Here is a 17,353-nt window from a genome sequence, read left to right on the forward strand (position 1 = left end):
TGGAATTAACTATGCAGTCTCAGGGTGGCCTCGAACTCACGGCAATCCTCCTACCTCTGCCTCCCGAGTGCTGGGATTAAAGGCGTGCACCACCACGCCCAGCTTAGCTTTTCATAATTCTTAAAAAAAAATTTTTTAGGGGCTGGAGGGATGTCTTTGCGGTTAAGGCATTTACTTGCAAAGCCAAAGGATGCAGGTTCGATTCCCTAGGACCCACGTTAGCCAGATGTATAAGGGGACGCATGTGTCTGGAGTTTGTCTGCGGTGGCTGGAGGCCCTGGCACGCCCATTCTCTCTCTCTTTCTCTGACAAATAAATAAATAAAAATAAAAACATTAAAAAAATTTTTATTGACAACTTTCATAATTATAGTAGACAATAAACCATGGTAATTCCCTCCCCCATCTGCACTTTCCCCTTTATAACTGTACTCTCCATCATATTCTTCCCCCCTTCTCAAATCAGTCTGTCTTATCTTGATGTCATGATCTTTTCCTCCTGTTATGATGGTCTTGCATAGGTAGTGTCAGGCACTGCGAGGTCATGGATATCCAGGCCATTTTGTGTCTGGAAGAGTGCACTGTAAGGAGTTCTTCCCTTCTTTTGGCTCTTACCTTCTTTCTGCCACCTCTTCTGCAATGGACCCTGAGCCTTAGAAGGAATGATAGAGATGTTTCAGTGCTGAACACTCCTCTCACTTCTTTTTTTTTTTTTTAATTTTATTTCTTTATTTACTTGAGAGCGACAGACACAGAGAGAAAGACAGATAGAGGGAGAGAGAGAGAATGGGCGCACCAGGGCTTCCAGCCTCTGCAGACGAACTCCAGATGCCTGCTCCCCCTTGTGCATCTGGCTAATGTGGGACCTGGGGAACCGAGCCTCGAACCAGGGTCCTTAGGCTTCACAGGCAAGCGCTTAACCGCTAAGCCATCTCTCCAGCCCCTCTCACTTCTTTTGAGTACTTCTGAGTCATCCAAGGTCACTGCCATCTGAAAAGAGAAGCTTCTCTAACCAAAATTAGCATTAATTATACAGGTATGAACATTAACAGAAGTGCTTAACAGGCAGTTTGGTGAGCATAGTATATACATTTAGCCAGATACCAGCAGACGTCACACCCCTAGGGCTCATGACTTCCCCTGTGATAGGTTTTCAGTGTCAGGGATATATTCTATCCCATGGAGCAGGCCTCCAGTCCAATTAGAGAGCAGTTGGTTTCCTCCATAACAGACATGCCATTATTGTACCTGTTGGCTTATTAGGCCTGGCTGGGCAAGTTAAAGCCTGTTGTTTATCTCCACTGGTGGTTTCTCTCTCATGGAACTGCATGCAGCATAGCTTTTTCCAGCTTGATTTCTCAGTGACTGTGCAGCCCAAGTATGTGGAGTCTTCAGCAATAGGATCTTGCCATCTATTCCTGGTTTGGAAGCCAACATCTTCAGCAATAGCTTGTAATGTTTTGGGGGCATCAGGGACCTCCCTGGCCAACAACTCACTGGAGGGTATCCCATTCCTGGCACTCAAAATTTTCTAGTAACAATTTATGACTTCTGAGTGTGCCATTGTATAATTATTTTTTTTCCCTTTATTTAATTTATTTGTTTGAGAGAGTGGGGAGGGGGAGAGAGGGAATGAGGGGGGGCCAGGGAAAGATAAAATGTGTGTGTCAGGGCCTCCAGCTTCTGGAAACAAACTGCAGACACATGTACCACCTTGTGTATCTGATTTATGTGGGCACTAGTGAATTAAACCTGGGTCCTTAGGCTTCACAGGCAATGCCTTAACCCCTAGTCCATCCCTTCAGTCCTTTTTTTTTTTTTTTTTTTTTTTTTGAGGTAGGGTCTCACTTTAGCTCAGGCTGACCTGGAATTCTCTATGTGGTCTCAGAGTGGCCTTGAACTCATGGTGATCCTTCTGCCTCTGCCTCCTGAGTACTGGGAGTGCTGGGATTAAAGGCGTGTGCCACCACGCCCAGTCTTTTTTCCTTTTATTTATGTTTGAGAGGGAGGGAGAGCACACACACACAAGAGAGAGGAAGAAGACCTTGGTGCCTTTCCACAATTCCAAATGTGGTTTTCAATGCTCTTTATAATTCAGCTATAGCTCATTTATCCATGGCTTTTTCTATTTTGTTTTCTGGGTTTGTTATTGGCTATTTATTTATAATTTTATTTTCTCTTATTTTTTTGAGACAGATCTCATGTAGCCTAGGCTGGTTTTGAGCTTTGGATCCTCCTCCCTCTTTCTCCTAAGTATTGGGATTACGGGTGTTTGCCACCATACCTGGGTTCATTGGTTCTTTTTAGACATTGGACAGAGCAATGCTAGGTAGATTTTCTTTCTTTCCCCCCTTCTCAAATCAGTCTGTCTTATCTTGATGTCATGATCTTTTCCTCCTGTTATGATGGTCTTGCGTAGGTAGTGTCAGGCAGATTCTTCAGATTTTATGTTAGTGTAACTTTAAGGAACACTTTGTTCTCTGGATTGAAATTCCATACTGTTTCATGTTGTTCCATGCCTTCTATTCTCAGACTTTATAATTTGTAATTAGACTACAAGCTCAAAGGGGCCAGGAACAGGTTTGGTTTGCTGTATTTTATTTATTTATTTAGAGAAAAAGAGGCAGTTTGAGAGAAAATGGGACACATCAGGGCCTCTAGCTGCTGCAGATGAACTCCAGATGCATTTGCCACCTTGTGCATCTGGCTTATATGGGTTCTGAGGAATCAAATATGGGTCCTGTGGCTTTGCAGGCACATCCCTTAACCACTAAGCCATCTCTCCAGCCTTGTTTGCTGTATTTTATTGACAGTACCCCACATTTCATATACATATGTACTGAATGAATGATTTGGACTTTTTGTACTAAGACTCAGTCTGTTTTATGTTGCCATCCCCAATAGCAAAGGTAGGTACTGCATAAAGACTACAGGTTTATTTAGGTCAATATTCTGGAGGGTTAAGAGCATTGTAATAACAGATGTTAGCCCAGGCAACAATATTACACTCAGGATGTAATCTTTGAATGTGGTGTTCTTCCCTTAGAACAAGCTACAAGGGATACAGGCAAAACTGTCATGGTAAAGAGACTCCGGATATGGTGGCTAGAAAAAGGGGAAGTTTTTCTTTTTTTGTTTTAAACAGACAGGAGTTAAGTAATACTTGTGTCATGATGCCATCTAGGATCCTACTTTCCTTCAATGTTTGGCCATTTCTTCCAGTGCTGTTACATAGAGTTCAGTCTGGCTGTACATTCCTTTGGGTTTCCCACAAAGAGAAAGCGTGAAGTGAAGTACAAGCTGTTTGCTTGTGGAAACTGTATTTGTAACTTGTGCTGTCCTACTGGCCATAACTTAGTCACAGGCTTAGCTGACATACTTAGCTGTCAGGGAGCCTAGCTCGTTGGCCATAGGCCCAGGAAGTTCTCTCACTAGAAAGAAGGTAGAATACTTGGATAATTAGTAGTGTGCTTGCTTGGCATCAGAATCACACAGTTGGTATATTTGAATTTGTGTTCATAGTGTAACTTGTATGGCTGAGTATTTAAATACATTTTATTTATAAAAAAAATTCTCATGAAAGTCGCAGACACTGATCAACTGCCTCCCTCCCTCTCCTTTTTTTTTTTCACCAGAGTGTAAAGTTTGATGACTCATTTCTAGCCTCAGCATATGTAAATTCAATAAATGCTTATGGTAGACACATTATATTAAAGCTATACAGCAGTTTCTCTTTAACAGTGTTTACATGTAAACATATTGCTTTATTTTTTCCTTATAAGTTTATTTATTGACAATTTTTATATACCTGTATAATGTATTTTGATCATATTCACCTCTTTTTTTTTGGTTTTTCGATGTAGGGTCTCACTAGCTCAGGCTGACTTGGAATTCACTATGTAGTCTCAGGCTGGCCTCGAAATTATGGTGACCCTCCTACTTCTGCCTCTCGAGGGCTGGGATTTGGGCGTGTGCCACCCCACCCAGCCATATTCACCTCTTATTCCTTCTCTTGTCCCATCTCCTCCCCTCTGGCTGAATTTCTTCTGCTTAGCTAGTTCTACTTCTATGTTGTCTTTTTTTGTTTTTTGGTTTTTTGTGGGGGGTGACACACTGAGTTTGCCTGAATGAGCATGGGCTAGAAGGTATTTGCCAGAGCAATTCATCAGGACCCCACAAGTCCCTTTACTATCCATGATTGAATGTTGATGAGCCCAATCTTGTGCAGGTTACAAAAGCAGCTGTGAGTTCATGAGTGCAATGGCCATGCCACGCCAGGAAGACAGTGTTCTAAAGCATGTCTCCTCCTCATCTGGCTCTTAACATTCTCTATGCCCCCTCTTGTGCAGTGTTCCCTGCATCTTGGAAGTGGTGATGCAGATGTGTCATTTAGAGCTGAGCCCTCAATAGGCACTTATTCTCAGCACTTTGAATTTTGAGTCCCCCTAGTAGTCACCACCCCTTGCAAAAAAAGCTGCTCTGGCTAAAGCTGAGAGCAACACTAATGGATATGCATAAAGATTTTGAAGACACTGATTTGTGAGGAATTTACATTGAGATTGGTAATTTTTTTCTTGAAAGGCCTAGATAAGTACATTAAGGCCATGCAGCTGTAACAGGGTGCTAAGGGTCCAGGAAGTCCTAAATTACTATTTTTTTAAAAAGAAATTTAGTTGTTTATTAGAGTCAGACAGAGAGGGAAGGAGAGAGAGAGAGAGTGCGTGCGAGAGTGAGAGTGGGTGCACCAGGGCTTCCCAGATGGCTAATGTAGGTCCTGGGGAATTGAACCTGGATCTTTTGACTTTGCAGGCAAGCACCTTAACCGCTAAGCCATCCCTCCACCCCCTAAATGATTATATTTATTGAGGGAAGTAGAGCCAAGGAAAGGCACCCACGTGGCCAGAGATCCCAGGGGGAGGGCCTTGGGAAAAAGTAAGTCCAAGGAGCTCCTGCCCTGTGGGGAGCTGAAGGGGATAAAGAGCCTGTGTGGAGAGTAAGGCTGGCTCTTTGCTGGGCCTGGGCCAAGCCCAGGGAAAACCTCACCCACAGCAGGACTTAGAGCCTGCCCTCCCTTTGCAAAGATATTTATAACCTTAGGGTGGTAGGCTGTCTTCTGGTGTAGGTGAACCAGAGTGCCACCTGGTTTAGGGCTAGGGGCTGTCTCAGGAAGAAATTAACTCTGGCACCAGGTTTCAGGGGCTGAACTTGACCAAACACAATGTTTAAATCCTATGAAAGACCTCCCTTTTAGGAGGCTTTCTGATTGATTGTGGAAAAACAGGTCTCTAGGGAACTAGGGAAAAGATAGGAAGTCAGCCTGCTTTTCACCTTCAGGAGTCCAGTTACTCCAACTCTACTCCCCTCTCACTGCATCTAATCATAAGTCCTTAGTATACTTTTTTTTTTTTTTTTTTTTTTTTTTGTCTTTTTGAGGTAGTGTCTCACTGTGGTCTAGGCTGACCTGGAATTAACTATGTAGTCTAAGGGTGGCCTTGAACTCATGGCAGTCCTCGTACCTCTGTTTCCTGAGTGCTGGGATTAAAGGCATTCACCACCATGCCTGGTTTATACTTAATTCTTAGCACTTATTTTGTACTGTCAGTGCAGTACAAATGGATGGTTATGAACATGTTCCAATAAAACTTGGCAGTCCTGGATTTGGTCTGGTCTAAATAGCCTGTGGTCTGGGGAGATGGGTTAAAGGCACTTGATTCCTCAATACCCACATAAAGCCAGATGTACAAAGTGGCATATGCATCTGGAGTTCATTTGCAGTAACAAGAGACCCTGGCAGGCCTATCTCCCTCTCAAATAAATACATAATAGATTAATTAACAGCCTGTGTTTCATTATTAATCATATGAGCCAGTTCTTTAGTGAAAATGCATTCTGGATATTTTTTTCCTTAAGAGTAGACCTGGGCTGGAGAGATGGCTTAGTGGTTAGGTGCTTGCCTGTGAAGCCTAAGGACCCCAGTTCAAGGCTCGATTCCCCAGGACCCATGTTAGCCAGATGCACAAGGGGGCGCATGCATCTGGAATTCGTCTGCAGTGGTTAGAAGCCCTGGCACGCTCATTCTCTCTCTGTCACTGCCTCTTTCTCTGTGTGTCGCTCTCAAATAAATAAATAAAAATAAACCCAAAAAAAATTTAAAGAAAAGAGTAGACCTAATATTCTTGATCATTTTTAATTTTTTAAAATATTTATTCATTTATTTAATTGACAGGGAAAGAGGGGGAGAGAGAGAGAGAGAGAGAGAGAGAGAGAGAGAGAGAGAATATGGGTGTGCCAGGGCCTCCAGTCCCTGCAAATGAGCTCCAGATGCGTGTGTCTCCTTGTGCATCTGGCTAACGTGGGTCCTGGGGAATCAAACCTGGGCCCTTTGGCTTTGCACGCAAACGCCTTAACCACTAAGCCATCCCTCCTGCCCTTGACCATTTTTTGATGTTATTTTTACATTATTTTAGTTGCCTTTTTTGCTGTTACTTTTCCCTCTTTTATTCTTCCTCCTTATTCTTCCTTTCAGCCTCCTTCTTAGCTGTGGCTACAGGAACTTGCTATTGAGCCCAGCTCTGTCATGGCTTATGTAGCTAACTTGTCTTCTTTCAGATACCATTTTCACCTTCAGTGCTGTTCTTTGAACTTTGTTTCTCTACATTTGTTGTCTTGCATCTTACTTGCTACTAGCCTTGTAATTATTTTTTAAGTGCTGGGGATAGAACTTAGGGTCTCACATCTGCTAATCAAGTGCTCTTTCTCTGTGCTACATCCCTAAACCCTTAGTAAATATTTTACTTGTTTGTTTATTTGAGAGAGAGAGACAGATAGAAAAAAAAAAAAGGGCGTGCCAGGCCCTCTAGCCACTGCAAATGAACTCCAGATGCATGTTCCCCCTTTGTGCATCTGGCTTACCTGGGTCTTGGGGAATTGAACTGAGATTCTTAGGCTTCGCAGGCAAATGCCTTAACTGCTAAGCCGTTTCACCAGCCCCCCCCCCCTTATTTGTTTTTAATCTAATCTTAAGTCTGTTGACGCAAAGGACACAAATTTCACCTCAAAAAGGGTAAGAGAGTTTATTCTGCAGCCAAATATAAGTGAGCATGGTCCAGGAACACAGATTTAGGTTACTCTAAATTCCATGTTTCAACTTGTTAACAATTTCATGAAGATTTTATAGTTACAGAATAAAAGAAAGTCATAAATCAAGACACTTCTCAAATACATTGGTTGACCATCAGGTAGGTGGGTTACAGCAAAGGGGGGAAATCTCCACCATAGGCCTCAGATGCTAACTGATGACATTCTTAGCCCTTGGGTTGGTGGAAGGTGGGGGTCTGTTGTTGCATTCAAAAAGGATTACACCTGATCAACTGATAGTCACCAGGATGTTAGTTCAGACACAGAGTTTGACAATAAATAGCTATTAAGGGGCTAAAGGTAAGTAGCCCAAGGTGATTTGGCTCTGACTTGCAATATTTCTATTTCTCTGTGATCACAGGACCTTTTTCAGTCCATTTTGGCCTTGTTGGAAGTAGGTGCAGTGGATAGAGCTGCTTTCTGGGAACTTTAGTTCACAACTTCAAATTCAGCTTGTCTAATACCTATATGGACTTTTATGGATTTGATTTTGAATTTTTGCATTTGCAACCTTGTTTTTTGATTCCTATTCTTAGGGCTATTTAATCACCTTGAGGGATAACATGGAAAGTTGTGTGTTTAGAATGTGGCAAATGTGACAGTCCGTTTGGAATAATAGATCAGAAGGAACTTTCTGAGCCAGAATTTTGATGCTGTAGGAACAACTAAAGCATTTATTTCAAATAGGAGGGTAAATGATAAAATGTTTCCTCAAGAGATCATTATAGGCAGTATGTAGGGTGGCTCTTGGGGAACCCTGCAGCAAGCAAAGATAGTGGTTGTTTCCCTCCCTCCCTCCCTCCCTCCCTCCCTCCCTCCCTCTTTCTTTCTCTTTCTTTCTTTCTTTCTTTCTTTCTTTCTTTCTTTCTTTCTTTCTTTCTTTCTTTCTTTCTCTCTCTCTCTCTCTCTCTCCCTCCCTCCCTCCCTCCCTCCCTCCCTCTCTCTCTCTCTCTCTCTTTCTTTCTTTATTTATTTTTTCCCTCATCCTCATTCTTCTTTTAAAATTTATTTATGTTTAGAGACAGAGAGAGAGAGTATGGGCATGCCAGGGCCTCTAGCCACTGCAAATGCCACCATGTACATCTGGCTTATGTGGGACCTGGAGAATTGAACGTGGGTCCTTAGGCTACATAGGCACGTGCCTTAGCTGCTAAGCCATCTCTTCAACCCTCATCCTCATTCTTAAGTGACAATTTCACTGTGTATTCACTTCCTTTTTTAAAAAAGATTTTTATTTATTTATTGGAGGGAGGGAGAGAGAATGGATGCACCAGGGCCTCCAGCCACTACAGACAGACTCCAGATGCATGCATCCCCTTGTGCATCTGGCTTATGTGGGACCTGGAGAATCAAATCTGGGTTCTTAGGCTTCATAGGCAAGCGCCTTAACCACTAAGACATCTGACTAGCACGCAGTTAGTTAGTTACTTGTTGCTGGACAAACATTCAACCAGAAGCAGCTTATAGGAGGAAAGGGTTTTTCAAACTTTCAGAAGGGGAAGTTCCATCAATGGCAGAAGAAGGTGGCACCCTTTCATTAATTAGCAGGGAGACACTCCAGGTCAGCAAACACAGCCTGCTCTGAACACACCTTCGGGCTGAACTTAAGATCTGCTCCCAGTGACACATTCTCCAGCAGACTTCTGGAGACTTAAGTTGTAAGCTTAATCCAAAATACCTCAGACTTGGGGCTAGCGAGATGGCTCAGTGGTTAAGGCACTTGCACTTGCTTGTAAAGCCTCTGAAGGCTCAGGTTCAATTCCCCAATACCCATGTATAGCCAAGCTCACTAGTGTCCTGGTGTGAACCTCTCTACTTATAAATAAATAACCTTGGGCTATGGGGAACATACATTCATATTCAAACCACCATATTAGTTTAGAAGCTTTTGCAAGCAGATTAGAAATGATTTTTTTTTTTTTGCATTAAGGCAGTGTTAAACTTTGTTATTTAAGGGATGAGGAAGAAGGATTAAAAATTCCTATTTTGGGAACTGAGGCAATAGTTAGAATTACCTGATGAAACAGACAGAAGGAAAAAGCAAGTTTAGGAGGTGGAAGGGAACCTTAGAAGAAAATGAGCTGGGGCTGGAGAGGTGGTTCAGAGGTTGAAGGTACTTGCTTGTAAGCCTTCTCACCCAAGTTTGATCCCCATCAACACCCATATAAAGCGTGATGCAATGTGGCACATGCGTCTATATCCCCAAAGCCCTATGGCAATGGGAAGTGGAGCCATGAGAACCTATAATATACAAGCAACAACAGCAGCAGCAAAAACAGCAAGGAGACCCAGTTTCAAAAGAAAAGAGAGGGGGCTGGAGAGAGTGATGGCTTAGCGGTTAAGTGCTTGCCTGTGAAGCCTAAGGACCCCGGTTTGAGGCTCGATTCCCCAGGACCCACATTAGCCATATGCACAAGGGGGCGCATGCATGCAGTGGCTGGAGGCCCTGGTGTGCCCATTCTCTCTCTTTCTCTCTCTGTCAATCTCAAATAAATAAATAAAACTAAACAAAAAAGTATTTTTTTTTTAAAAGAAAGAAAAAGAGAGGAGAAATACCCCAGGCTTGTCTTCTGGCTTCCATATGCACACCATGGCACATAACGCACACATCATACATGTGTATGTGTGTGTCTATACATGCACACACATATACATACACAAATTATAATAAAGAAATGTAAAATGAATGGAGAGATGGCTTAGCAGTTAAGGTGCTTGCCTGCAAAGCCTAAGGACCCATGCTTGACTATCCAGAACCCACATAAGCCAGACACACAAAGGTGAGGCAAGTGCAAGGTTGCACATGCCCACTAGGCAGCACAAGCATTTGAAGTTTGATTGCAGTGGCTGAGTCCTTAGAGTGCCAATTCTCTCTCTCTCCCTCTCTCTCTCTAAAATAAAAAAAAAGATGAGTTGGTAAAGGCAAGAAATAGACATAGAAAAATAGAAAATAGGAAATAGACAATAGAAGTAAGATTTTGATGTGGAAAAGGTGTGTCAGAGTGCATTTGATGGCGAGTTGTAGAATCCTCAATTTAAAAACTGGGCTTGGGCTAGAGAGAGAGTTTAGCAGTTAAGGTGCTTACCTGAAAAGTGTAAAGACTCAGGCTTAATTGTCCAGGTCTCCTGTAAGCCAGATGTACAAGGTGCTGCATGTGTCTGAAGTTCATTTTAAGTGGCTAGAGGTCTTGGTGTATCCATTCTCTTTCTCCCTTTCTCTCTGTCTCAAATAAAATTTTTTAAAAAGGGTGGCTTGAGCTGGGTGTGTTGGCTTATGCCTATAATTCTAACACATGAGAGGTTGAAGTGAAGGAGCACAGTAAATTTCAGGCCAGCCTGGGTTAGAGTGAGACCCTGCCTCAAAATAATGATTAGAAAAGCTCTTTTCTTCTTTTTCTTATCTTTAATGCTACCTCCTCTTGCTTTTTATACATGGTTTAATACATGCAAGTAAGGACTGGGGGGGGGTAATGTTACTTGTAGAATGCATTGGTTTGAACTTTCAGGTGACTTAGACTTCAGAAAAGTGAAAGACTATAGGGAAGATTTCTGGGGAAAAAATCATAAACTATCTTTTTTGAAAGATGGCTAACATTGGGGTTGACAGAAAAGTAGATATTTCAAGTTGGACAGATTTCAAAGACAAATGAATGGACATAGAGCCTGTTGTAAGTTGAGCAGAATAAAAGATCAGTCTGTCTGAAGTGAAGGCTCTTTCTGTGTTTTTTTTTTTTTTTTCTCTTTAATCTGAGGTAGGGTCTTACTACTCTAGCTCAGGCTGACCTGGAATTCACTCTGTAGTCTCAGGATGGCCTTGAACTCACAGCAGTCCTGCTATCTCTGCCTCCCAAGTGCTGGGATTAAAAGGCATGTGCTACCATGTCCGGCTCTTTAATGGTTTTGAGACAATCTTACTATATGTAGCCACTAACTCAGTAGCCCAGGCCAACCTCAAACTCTTCATCCAAGTGCTGGAATCACATGTGTGAGCACTCTGCGAAAGTGAAAGCTCTTATATGGAGGCAATAGGATTCTGAATTTGATAACATTCAGCTTGGTATCTTGCCTAAAGACTTTTAAGCTAGTTGAATACGTAGTGGATGTGAAAGATAAACCAGGCCACTTTCAACTTTATCCCTTGCCCTGTCAATTTTTATTTTGCTTCTAAATAAAATGTTTTCAAGGTTCAATAATCATCAAGAGAAAACCTGTATTAATGACTTCATTTGAGCTGTTGGAACTGTAGGTTAACTTACACATTGAAATTTCTGTTTGTAGCACATATACCAGAGTATTTTTGTGTGTCTAAGTGATTATAGTGATTAACTTTTTCCAAGGACTAACCATTGAATTCTTAGTATGTAGAAAAATAGCAATATTGGAAACCATACCCTATTTTCATTCTTTAATTAGAGTGTTCCTTAGTCCATTTTCCTTCCTTCTTTCATTGTGTCTCAGGTCAACAGGACGTACTGCTGTGGCACCTACCGAGCAGGTCCTATGCGGCAGATAAGTCTTGTTGGAGCAGTAGATGAAGAAGTTGGTGATTACTTCCCAGAGTTCCTTGATATGTTAGAAGAATCACCATTTCTGAAAGTGAGTGTTGATTCAGATTATTATAGTTCTGATCTTTACTTAAGAGGACATTTTATTACTGGATCATTAAGCCAGCTTTGTCTATTTAAATTTTATTAAATGTTTTGAATAGATATGCTTAGAAAAGTATTGGTACAGAGTATATAACTTTCAGTTATTATTTCTATTTTTTTTTTTTTTTAAATTTGAGACAGAGAAAGAGGCAGGTGGAGAAAGAGAGAATGGGCTCATCAGGGCCTCCAGCCACTGCAAATGAATTCCAGATGCATGTGCTACCTTGTGCATCTGGCTTACATGGGCCCCGGGGAATTGAACCTGAGTCCTTTGGCTTTGCAGGCAAGAGCCTTAACTGCTAAGCCATCTCTCTAGCCCTATTATTATTATGTGTGTGTGTGTTTGAAGTAGGATTTTACTGTAGCCTAGGTTGACCTGGAACTTTGTAGCCCCAGGCTAGCCTCAAAACTCAGGGTGATCCTCCTACCTCAGCATCCCGAGTGCTGAGGTTCTAGGCATAAGCCATCATATTCAGATAAGATGCATACACACACACACACACATATACATACATACATATATATAACTAAGTAACATAGCATTTATTTCTTTATATACATATGTAATTTTATTTGGATAGGGGCAATTAATCTGTAAATGGCGTAAAATGTTTTTAATGTGACTCATTCATTTGATTTCTAGATGACTTTGCCCTGGGGTACACTTTCCAGCCTCCGACTACAGTGTAGGTCCCAGAGTGATGATGGGCCTATAATGTGGGTAAGGCCAGGAGAACAGATGATCCCTACAGCAGATATGCCAAAGTCACCCTTCAAAAGACGACGGTAAACATTTTTATCAAATAAACAAAGCCACTTTTTTAAGTTGGTGGTTTATAAAAATGATTGACACCTGAGCATGGTTTAAAATCCATTTGTGTAGAGTTTTTGAAGAGCTTCCTTAAGTAAATCTTGTAACTGTTAGTCCCTTAGTTCAGATAACCTATATTACACAGTCATCAGTGTCATGAAAGGTTAATTTTATTTATTTGATTTTTTTCTTCTCTTTCTTTTCTTTCCTTCCTTCCTTCCTTCTTTCTTTCCAAGGTAGGGTCTCACTCTAGCTCAGGCCAAGCTGGAATTCACTATGTAGTCTCAGGGTGGCCTTGAACTCACAGTGATCCTCCTACCTCTCCCTGAGTGCTGGGATTAAAAACATGTGACACCACACCCCGCTGTTTAATTCTTATTTATTGTAGATGACTATAGAATACAGTTCTTTTTTGTTCTTGTTTTTTGTTTGTTTTTTGAGGTAGGGTCTCACTCTGACCTGGAATTCACTATGTAGTCTCAGGGTGGCCTTGAACTCACAGCCATCCTTCTACCTCTGCCTCCCGAGTGTTGGGATTAAAGGTGTGTGTCACCACGCCTGGCAAGATCACATTCTTTAGTGTGGTCTGTTAGCAGTATTTCACAATCAGATCTCATCACCACCCTTACATATGTTCTTAATGTCTTCCAGCTATACTAAATTCAGTTTCTAAACCATTGTTCTTTGCTCTGTGTTGTTCTTTTTATTCTGAATTGTGCCCCTTCATCATCTCCCTTTCTGCCTAGCAAATTTTTAGTAAAATTTCAAAATTTATCTTGGGAAATAACTGCTTTGTGAACCTTTCCTTTGTTCATTTGGACAGTTAATTGATCCCACCTCTGTAGTCTTAACAGTATTCTTTCATTGATGATCTGTTTACATCATTTTAGTTCTTAACTAAATTCTGACCCTTGAGGATAGGGACTGTTGTATTCATCTCTGTCAGCCATGTAGTATTCATACTGTGCTAAAATGCTTTGTCTTTCATATACATAAACAAATATAGATTAACTTACGATAATACTGTAAAAAATCTCATTTAATGATACTGAAATAATTTGTCTGGAAATAGTTGCTCAAAATTAGAGAGTCCAAAAATGAGACTTAATGGGCTAGTGTGAACTTTAAACTCATAGGAGAATAATATTTAAGCGTAGAAGAACCTTAGATTCTTACGATGACCCATAAAAACATTTTGAAAACTATACATGGTGCTAGATGTAATACAATAGGGAGAGTGCTTGCCTAATGTGCACAAAGCCTGGGCGTTAGGTCCCCAGTACTATGCATTTATAAAACAAGGTGTGGTGCTTCACCATCCATAATCCCAGCACTTGGGAGGTGGAGGCAGGAGGACCGTAATTTTAGTCCTCTGCTACATAGTTTGAGGCCTACTCAGGATACATGAGACCTTATCTCAAAGACAAAACAACTAAATCTATATATGAATGCATAGTACTGGTGTGATAATACCCAGCAACCCAGCAGATAATCAAAACTTCTGCACATAGTTAAGCCATAGCAGTTTTATTTTTCAACTTTCATGTGCCTTTCTTCTTTCTTTTTTTGTAAAGTGTTTTTTATTTAATTTTAAAAATTTTTTTGTTCATTTTTATTTATTTGAGAGCAACAGAGAAAGAAGGAGAGAGAATGAGAATGAGCACACCAGGGCCTCCAGCCACTGCAAACAAACTCCAGATGCATGCGCCCCCTTGTGCATCTGGCTAACATGGGTCCTGGCGAATCGAACCTTTTACCGGGGTCCTTAGCTTTCACAGGCAAGCGCTTAACCGCTAAGCCATCTCTCCAGCCCTTAATTTTTTTTTTATTAACAATTTACATGATTGTAGACAATATCCCATGGTAATGCCCTCCTTACCCCTACTTTTCCCTTTGAAAATCCATCATATCCTCTCCCCCTCTCAATCAGTCTCTCTTTTATTTTGATGTCATGCTCTTTTCCACCTATTATGATGGTCTTTTGTAGGTAATGTCATGGATATCGAGGCCATTTTGTGTCTGGGTGGAGCACATTTTAAGGAGTCCTACCCTTCCTTTGGCTCTTATATTCTTTCCACCACCTCTTCCGCAATAGATCCAGAGCCTTGGAAGGTATGATAGAGACATTGTATAGTACTGAGCACTCCTGTCACTTCTTTCCAGCACCATGATGCCTTCTGAGCCATCCTAAGGTCACTGCCATCTGAGAAGAGAAGGTTCTCTACCAAAAGTGAGAGTAGCATTAATATAAGGGTATGAATATTAAGAGAAGTGCTTGCTGGGCAGTTTGATAAGCATAGCATATGCATTTAGCCAGACAGCAGCAGATGTTACACCCCTAGAACTCATGACTATACCTGTTTTAAGTTTTTAATATCAGGGATGTATTCCCTCCCATGGAGTAGGCCTCCAGTCCAATTAGAGGGCAGTTGGTTTCCACCATGACAAATGTACCACTATTGCACCCGATGGCTCATTTGGCCTGGTCAGCCAAATAAGATTGCAGTGTTCACTGTTGAGTATCTTCACTGGTGATTTCTCTCTTTCCCATTGAACTGCATGCAGAATGGCTTCTTCCAGCTTTCTGTCAGCTGGTCTACATGGAAGAGGTTATCAGCTCAGTTCCAGCAGGATTTCTCAGTGATCTTGTAGCCCAAGTATGTGGAGTTTTCAGCAATAGGGTCTTACCATCTATTCCTGGTGGGAAACCAAGGGCAATGGCCTGTAATGTTTTGGGGGACCTCCCTGGCCAACAACTCAGTGGAAGTTATCCCATCCCTGGCACTGAAAATTTTCTAGCAACAATCTACAGGTCCCCAAAAATTCGTTTTCCATTTGATTTATTTATATCCTCTTTGATTTTGATTAGCCCTCCTTTCACCTTTCCTTTAATCAATCTCTTCTCCTGACTACACTTAGGCTTTTTCACCCCCATTAATCTATTCTTCTACTTACATTTATACAATACCATACTATTAAGTACCTCCCCAAATTCCTTTTCTTCCCTTTATATCTCTTTTCTAGCTTACTAGTGTTTGCTACTGAGTTTTCTTCCTACTTAGACAGAAGTCCAGTCATCTGTAGCTAGAATCCATATATGAGAGAGAACATGCGACATTTGGCTTTTTGGGCTGGGGTTACCTCACTTAGTATAATCCTTTCCAGATCCATCCACTTCCCTGCCAATTTCACAACTTCATTTTTCTTTACTGCTGAGTAGAACTCCATTGTATAAATGTGCCATATTTTCATTATCGACTCAAAAGTTGAGGGACATCTAGGTTGGTTCCATTTGCCAGCTATTGTAAATTGAGTGGCAATAAACATGGTTGAGCAAGTATTTCTAAGGTAGTAAGATGAGTCCTTAGGATATATGCCTAGGAATGCTATAGCTGAGTCATATGGTAGATCTATTTTTAGCTATCTTAGGAACTTCCACACTGAATTCCACAATGGTTGGACCAGATTGCATTCCCACCAACAGTGTAGAAGGGTTCCTCTTTTTCCACATCTTTGCCAAGCATTTATCGTCATTTGTTTTCATGATGGTTGCCAATCTGACAGGAGTGAGATGGAATCTCAACGTAGCTTTAATCTTCATTTCCCTGATGTCTAGGGATGTAGAACAATTTTTTAGATGCCTATATGTAATCCATATTTCTTCTTTTGAGAACTCTTATTTAGTTCTGTAGCCCATTTTTTAATTGGCTTGTTTGATTTCTTATTATTTAACTTTTTAAGTTCTTTATATATCCTAGATATTAATCCTCTACCAGATGTATAGCTGGCAAAGATTTTTTCCCATTCTGTAGGTTGCCTCTTTGCTTTATTCACAGTGTCCTTTGCCATACAAATCTTTGTAACTTTATGAGGTCACAGTGGTTAACCTATGGTTTTATTGCCTGAGCAATTGGGGTTATATTCAGAAAGTCTTTGCCAAGACCAATATGTTGAAGGGTTTCCTCTAGTTTTTCCTCTAGCAGTTTCAAGGTTTCAGGTCAGATAGTAAGATATTTAATCCATTTGGACTTAATTCTTGTGCATGTTATTGTCTTCCTAGGTTTATTTCCCAGCATGTTTTCAAGTATTAAATCTAAGAAAAGGAAGATATTCTGAGTCAGTATATATCTGAAAATTGCTTTTTGAAAAAAAATACTATATTTATTTTACTTATTTGAGAGAGAGGTGGGAGGAGCGCCAGGTAGAAAGAGAGAATGTGCCTCCAGCCACTGCACCCTAACTCTAGGTACGTGCACCACCTTGTGCATCTGGCTTACATGGGTACTGGAGAATTGAACCTGGCTTCTTAGGCTTTGTAGGCAAGTGTATTAACTGCTAAGCCATCTCTGCAGCCTCTGAAAATTTCCTTTTCTGTCATTAAATGTGACTGATAATTTAGGAGTACAGAGAATATATTTTCCTTTTAGATTTTTCACATTGCTGATGTCTTTTGCTATGTAATGTTTGTAAGAAGTCTTAATGCCAGTGTAATTTCTTTTCTTTTGTAGGCATTTTTTTCTTGTCTGTCTGCTTATAGCATCTTCTATCCCTGACAGTATGATATTTCATAATACACCTTGGCTTGAGGTTGTTTTGCTAGTTATTCTTCCTGTTCATCAAAAAAAAAAAAACAAGGGCTGGAGAGATGGCTTAGCGGTTAAGTGCTTGCCTGTGAAGCCTAAGGACCCCGGTTCGAGGCTCGGTTCCCCAGGTCCCACGTTAGCCAGATGCACAAGGTGGGCGCACGCGTCTGGAGT

At 41.1% G+C, this 17,353-nt stretch overlaps 1 protein-coding gene across 1 annotated transcript in view; it reads left to right on the top strand.

Moving 5' to 3' along the window:
• The window catches only part of Rsbn1 (round spermatid basic protein 1), a 54,873-nt gene that overhangs the window by 30,223 nt on the left and 7,297 nt on the right, over window positions 1–17,353 (top strand). Inside the window, exons 3-4 of the mRNA XM_004667551.2 lie at window positions 11,595–11,732; window positions 12,429–12,571. Of these exons, the coding sequence (XP_004667608.1) occupies window positions 11,595–11,732; window positions 12,429–12,571 (281 nt within the window). The remainder of the gene's footprint in view (window positions 1–11,594; window positions 11,733–12,428; window positions 12,572–17,353) is intronic.

This window comes from Jaculus jaculus, chromosome 19 (assembly GCF_020740685.1).
Source record: "Jaculus jaculus isolate mJacJac1 chromosome 19, mJacJac1.mat.Y.cur, whole genome shotgun sequence".
Taxonomy (NCBI): Eukaryota; Metazoa; Chordata; class Mammalia; order Rodentia; family Dipodidae; genus Jaculus; species Jaculus jaculus.